This window comes from Neovison vison, chromosome 2 (genome assembly GCF_020171115.1).
Source record: "Neovison vison isolate M4711 chromosome 2, ASM_NN_V1, whole genome shotgun sequence".
Lineage (NCBI taxonomy): Eukaryota > Metazoa > Chordata > Mammalia > Carnivora > Mustelidae > Neogale > Neogale vison.
The window spans coordinates 6,810,567-6,817,420 of record NC_058092.1 but is presented as its reverse complement, the minus strand read 5'-3'; the positions used below and the strand labels follow the sequence as shown (position 1 = coordinate 6,817,420).

The window sequence follows — 6,854 nt, the reverse complement described above, 5'->3', positions numbered from 1 at the left end:
TTGTAAAATGTGGATCATGGTAACACCTGCCTCATGAGGTTGTGGCAGAAATAAACGACATGAGAAAATACAGAACATCTTACACAGAGCTTGGCACCCAGAGGTAAGCAATGAGGGCTTTTCCAAGTCTTATATATACGGGGACTTAAAAATAATGAAATCCCAGTGACTGAGCTTATGCACAAGAGAAACAGGGTGGCTGGGTGATGGACACTGGGGAGGGTATGTGCTATGGTGAGTGCTGTGAACTGTGTGAGACTGACACAGACCTGTGCCCCTGAAACAAATAATACATTGTATGTTAATAATAATAATAATGAAAAGAAAATCATGGGTCCTTGCCATGGACAGCTCAAACAGTGACAATTCCCATTTGAAATGTGAGATGCCCCTTTAGAATTTCCTGCTTTTCTTCCTACTTCTGGCGCTCCCCCTTCTCATTTCAATGTCCTGGTACAGGAAAAGCAATCGGAGAGCAAAACGATCCTAGGTCAGCATCAAATTTATTAATTCAAGAATGTAGAAATGAAAATTATTTTCAAATAATTCTCACTCCAAATTCGAGAATATTAAGCAACCTAATTTTTAAACCTTCAGATCTTGAGGAAAATTTCAGGTTTTAATATGAATACTAAAATAGGAAGATGTTGCTAACAGTTATCTTATCAAACAGTTAAACTGAGCTGGAATAGCAATCTCTTGGCTGCCATGTGGTTTACAAGCACTGATGCTTGACTAAAATGATTTATTTGGACTTCTATACAGCTGTGGACAGTTGAAGCAAATTCTGTCAGTGAGCTCAAGCACACCAACTAACCTTCATGCCTAAAGGTGAGCAAAATTAAACTCCATTTTAAATACAATTTGAAAATACCCTACTCTCATCCCCACCGGTGCCTCTGAATCTGACACTACAATGCATCAGTTACTAGAATCCAGTATCTTTCTAGATGTTCAGACTGAAAACTAACCTCAACGGACACTAAGCAAATTCCAGTGGAAGAGCTAATGGGAAGCCATCTCCCTTCCCTGCCTTCTGTCCCTTACTAAATTTCCTTTAAAAGTGGGGAGTGCTGGGGTGTGGCTAAAATTCTGGTCATTTGTCATTCCTAGGTTTGTTTGTTTGTTTATTTAAACACACCTCCTGTGAGAACAAAAGTGAACTCTCTGAGAGGTGGGCAGTCAACCCGGCGCCATGTCCCTCTCTGCCAGTGCCAGGGACCCAAGAACAGGGTTAAAGACCTTGACAGGAAAGGTCTATTATTCACCCTGCTCCACATTCACAGCTGACACTTACAAGGTACCTGGGCTTGACCAGGCTTAATTTCTGGAAATAGGTCCAGGAGTAAGACAACTGAACATTACGGGGCGCCTGGGTGGCTCAGTGGGTTAAGCCGCTGCCTTCGGCTCAGGTCATGATCTCAGGGTCCTGGGATCGAGTCCCACATGGGGCTTTCTGCTCAGCAGGAAGCCTGCTTCCCTCTCTCTCTCTGCCTGCCTCTCTGTCTACTTGTAATCTCTCTCTGTCAAATAAATAAACAAAATCTTAAAAAAAAAAAAAAAAAAAAAGACAACTGAACATTTCATTAAAACTCCTGTCTTTGGTTCAAACTTGGAACAAAAGATAACTTTAGAAAAATGTTTACAGTTCAAAATATTTAGCATCAGAAAGTTGTACTTTTTAAACTCAGCAGCCTGAAGGCTTAAATTTTTAACTTGCATGAGACTTGGAAATGTACAGATAAGAAAAATGGCTAGAAGTCTTTCCTGGTCCACCCAGTGCCACCAAAATGTGACACATCTTACCTGTTCAGCAGTGCAGTGTCAGATGAGACAACAAGTTGTATTTTGATTTTGCGGGTTTTCTCTGCATTTCTAGGGTCATGTTTCACTGAAGTATATACAGGAAGTTTATAGCACAGTGAGCATAAAAGAGGACACAAACCAAATTTATACTTAAATTAAGTAGCGTGATTTAATTTAGCTGCTGCTTAATCCTGAATCCTCTTAAGTTAAAAAAAACAAAAGTTATAATTAACTATTAAAGTTAATGAATTTAAACCTTCCAGAAAACATGAATCCAAAAGGAAATGTCCAACGGGTGATACAGGCCACATATTTTATGGCCTTTCCTGGTTTATTTTAGTCTCAAACACTCTAAACATCAATGGAAAAAAAAATTTCTCTAGAGTTTTTCAATTTTATTCTAGAGCACAATTTTCTGGCCTGTTACTGGGTACGGTCTTCTAACAGGTACACAATTAACTCGTAGGTAGACAACACAATGGCAGTATTTGGTATCTGCCGGATGAGCTGAGCAAAGAGTCCTCTGTAAAAGGCAAGGTAACCTTCTTCCCGGAAGACCAGCCGAGCGGTCTGCACAAAAGACTTGTACTTGGTGCCTTCCTCCCGGAGCCGTGTCCTTATGACTTCTGCAGAGAGAAACACACACTTTATGCCACAAACCAACCGCATCACCAAGCAATGCAATGAGAGAATTCAAAGCCCACGGCTCTGTAACCGTCAATGTACATCTCTGGGTATTTGCCACCGCAGCTCGACTTGGAGAGCCGAAGTCCCTTAGACCCAATAAAAAGCTGCAATCCTTTCAGAACATTTTTTAATTCTGGGAAATGGTCAATTAGGGATATTACATATACAGACAATAGTACAAAATAAATTTTAAGGGATTGTAAAAACCTACTTTGAATGGGACTTCATTTTAAAATTGTTTGTGGTTTTCCATTCCTAATTAAGTGAATGCTGTTAATTTCACTGAAGGTGTAATTTGGATTAAGCATGGCAAATCATCAGAAAGTCTCTCTTTTTATGTACCTGCCAACTTCTCCTACTAAAACCCTCCTCCGCAGCTCTCTCCAGCTCAAAAGCTGCCTCCTGCATTTTCCAACCTTTGCACACCTGGCCCTCCGTGACGCAGGCGCCCTGCGGCCTGACACCTGTCCCTGCTCAACACGCGGCCGTCTCCCCAGCCCACGGGGGGCCCCTCAAACTCTCGTTCCTCAGCCCTGGGAGGCCGTTTACTGCCCCAGCACGTGACAGGGGCTCAATTACCTGCTTGGGAGGTGACCGCGTACATCCGTCACAGCTGACAGGGCAGCAGGCTTTTGAAAACAAAACCTGTTTTTCTTGGTACAATAAACTAAGCTATTCTTTTTTAAAGTAGGTCAGTGGAACTTTAGGTCTCTGATTCCTTAAAAAATAGACTTAGCAAGAGTAGCCTCACTCAGCACTCCGTCCGAAGTGGAAGCCAAGACTTTTTTTTTGGGGGGGGGGGCTGGCTCCCATACCATTTTTTTAAATTGAGGAATTTTGAATAAATCCAGACTTTTGGCTTCTCTGAAAACACCCGAAGTTCTACAACAAGGGGCCCACACTCTGCACAGTACGTTTTGGCCCCAAGTAGCTGGAGCTGAGCAGAGGCGAGTGGCCGCCGCTCACATCACCTGCGGACACGCGCTCCGTCACCTCAGGGCCCGCGTGTGTCTGCGTGAGTGGCAGAGGTCGCGACGTAAGGACAATGACACGGACCTCACAGCTGTTTTCCTGTTCTGGAAGAAAAAGCAAAACATACCATGTGGATAAGCGATGCAAGAAGCACACCCCTTAGAAATCGCAGCAGCTGCCATAAGTCCAAAGAAACTTGTGGAATTTTTCTCAGTCCCATTTGTGGAGGCGGCGAGTGGAGCTTCTTTCAGATACTTCTTCAAACTTTCATAAATAGCAAAACAGATGATCGTTTCGGAAATTCCAGCGTACGAGGCCGTTAATCCCCTGTAGAAGCCACGGATGCCTTCGGTCTGGTAAACATGGCGCGCGCACTGCAGCGTGTTCGTCTGCTTGCAGCCTCTCACTCTGTGGAGATCAACGGAAAGCCGTTACGAGGCGCACTCAGGAGGAGCCTGGCTCCCGGATCAAGCTGAAGAGATGAGCGCTGAGCACAAAGAGAAATGAGACGGCAGGTGACATGTGTCTTCCGTGTCCTGTGTTCTGATGAGCCCGGGCCGCCGGCTGGGCCACGGGACGGGCCACAGAACGGTACGTGCGTCCGCAGCAGGCGTCGTGGACACCGATTGTAGCCTCTGACTGGATTTCGGAAGGAGCCGAACGCAGGAAGACATTCGGCAAGGAGGAAACCGTAACAGCCACACAATCCAGCCACCCGCATCTCGAAGAACAGGACGGACGAGCGGACCGGGACACCCTCTCACCAGCGCGCCTGTGAGCGCAGGAAGCCGCCCAGCGCCGCGCGGACAGCGGGACGCAGCTGTCCGCGGGCGGAACGGCGCTCACGGCGCGAACACACGGTCCCAAGCCGCCGAGGAAAAGCCTCAGCAACGTTCCGAGCGGGCAGCGAGTGCAAGGCCGCTTACACTAGCAAAGCTTTCTTAACTCTCGTCTCCAGACGGTGTGTTTTGGTTCCATTACTTCTAGATTTATGGAATAATAAACACTGAATACACTACACAGAAACTAACTCAAGGCTTCAGGCTCGCTGCCCCGGGCTCGTGACGGGAAGGATCCTGAACGGGCCGACACAGAGGGGACGCAGAGGGGACGCCAGGGCCCGACAGCACGCCACACAGCCCTCGCTCGGGGCTGAAGCGCAGCGCGACCCCAGCTCCAGCCCATCCCGACAGGCTCTCCCTTCTTCACGGCGTCTTTCCAAGGCTCCTTCTCCACACCCGAGCCGGAGCAGCCTTTCCACGACAGATCCAACCACGCCACGGCCCGGCTTGAAAGCCTCTGATGGAGAGCTTCCCCATTTGGGCACTACGGACACTTTCCAGCAGATGGTTCTCTGCTGTGGAAGCTGTCCTTGCACTGAAACATGTTTGGGATCACCCCGGCCTTCACCCACCAGACGCCAGAAGCATCCGACCTAAGTTGTGACAACTGGAGAAGTCTCCAGACATTGTCAAATGTCCCCTGGGGGGGAAGAGCGTTCCCCACTCACCCAAACCACGGCTCTCATGGCTCTCCATAGCCCTCAACCCTCAAATTAGAGCCCGAAGCCCAACACCAAGACCCTGCCAGGGTTCTGAAGGCTGCATCCCGCCACCCGCGCACTTCTGCAGCCTTGGCTTCCCGTGACCCCCTCCTCCAGCACGCGCGCACACACACAGCACACTCCAACCACGCTTCCCTGCCTTCAGGGCCCCAGAAACGGAGGCTGCTTGTGTCTAGACTTTCCACATACACTGTTCTCGGCCTGAAGCCCGTGCAGTGCACAGCCCCCCGCTCCCATTATTTTCCAGACAGTAGGGTGGACATCTCTGCCACAGGAGGCCCTCTTGTGCCCGCCCTGCCTGGATGGCATCAGGGACCCTCGAGGGTTAGCAGTTCTGGCCCCTATTTCATCAGCCTACAGTTCTTTATTTTCGGTGAAGCTGTAAGCTTCTGGAAGGCACGGCCCATGGCGTATTTCCTGCTGTTTCCCCAGTGACTAGTACATAGCAAGCATGCAACAAATACGTGTTGTTTCAAGACTGGTTAACAGAGCCCCCCAAACAAAACTTTAAAATGTCCATTCGGGTGCCTGGGTGGCTCGGTTGGTTAAGCGTCTGACTCTCGATTTGGGCTCAGGTATGATATCTTAGCAGGGAGCCCGCTCGAGGATTCTCTCTCTCACCTCTGCCCCTCCCCCCACTCACACACTTTTTCTCTAAAATTAAAAAAAATTTAAAAATTAAAAAAAAAAAAGGTAAAAAATACTATGTCCTGGGCATGGACTCTTATGAGGTAGATTTAAGAGTGCCTGTCCAGGCTCTTCGCTGACTTGCGTGCTAAGGAGGAATGATTACCAGGACTGGAATGGGGAGTGATTACCAAAGGTTTCCAGGAGAGGATGCTGGTCAGAAGCCTGAAGGACAAGCAGGTGTTCTTGAGCAATTAGAGGGGGAGAAGAACTCCTGGTGAGGGACAGCACACTCAAGGAAATGGAAGCTTAAGAGCACAGGACAGTTTTAGAAAACTGCAAAGGACCTTGAATGTTAAGCCCAGGAGTTAGGATTTGACTGTCAGAGTAAGCAAGATTCATTGAAGCATTATGTGCTAGCAATCTGTCCAAAATTATGAGATCTGATGGATTCTAGAAGGTTCTTTCACACAGAACAGATTGGGGGGGGGCATGGAATCTGACACCAATAGAAAAAACAAAGCAGACCTGTGGCTACACGTCCCGGAGGGCGGGTATTCTTGCTGCTTCTCTCTCTTCTTTACAGGTCGCTTAGATTTCAGCTAGACTAGCTGAAAGCCTCCAGTGCCCCCCCCCCCGCATTTCCAGGCCAAACCATTACACAAGGGTTCTTAGGACTCGATGACAGTGTGCCTTATCACCGTCATGTCTTTGATATTATGGGGGTTATTGGGCCACTGCTTGATCTTGTTATTTACTGTGTTAAACAAGCTTATGACTATATTGCATTTTCAAACAACATTGACAACCGTACTTCCACAACCAGTTTCCATTGCTTTCGAAAAAGATCACTGTGAAAAGCCGCGGCAGAGGCTTCCCCAGGCTGCCCAAGGGATCCACAGCATGAAAACGTTCAGAACCAAGGGTCAAATCCAGTGTATCTGAGGGCCTTGGAGATTAAAATGACCTTTTGCCATTTGACCCTCCCTGGTATCTTCCTACTTAAAAGACAGGCCATCTGGAGGAACCCACAGAGTTCCAGTTGCCGGTGGGGTCGGCCAAGACCAGAGACCCACCAACTATCTGAGAGAAGTCAGGAGCAGTCAGGAGTGGGCAAACTTCCAGCCTCCCCCTGGGTGTTGACTTCGTTGGCCCTCATCTTCCCACAGTGGCTGGCAGCATGCAGCTCAAAACAAAG

At 48.0% G+C, this 6,854-nt stretch overlaps 1 protein-coding gene across 1 annotated transcript in view; it reads right to left on the bottom strand.

The window, feature by feature from the left end:
• Nucleotides 1–1,521: 1,521 nt before the first annotated feature.
• The window catches only part of SLC25A33 (solute carrier family 25 member 33), a 36,158-nt gene continuing 30,825 nt past the window's right edge, over nt 1,522–6,854 (bottom strand). Inside the window, exons 6-7 of the mRNA XM_044237104.1 lie at nt 3,593–3,873; nt 1,522–2,432 (exon numbers count right to left, since the gene is read on the bottom strand). Coding sequence (XP_044093039.1) covers nt 2,230–2,432; nt 3,593–3,873 — 484 coding nt within the window. The 3' untranslated portion in view covers nt 1,522–2,229. The remainder of the gene's footprint in view (nt 2,433–3,592; nt 3,874–6,854) is intronic.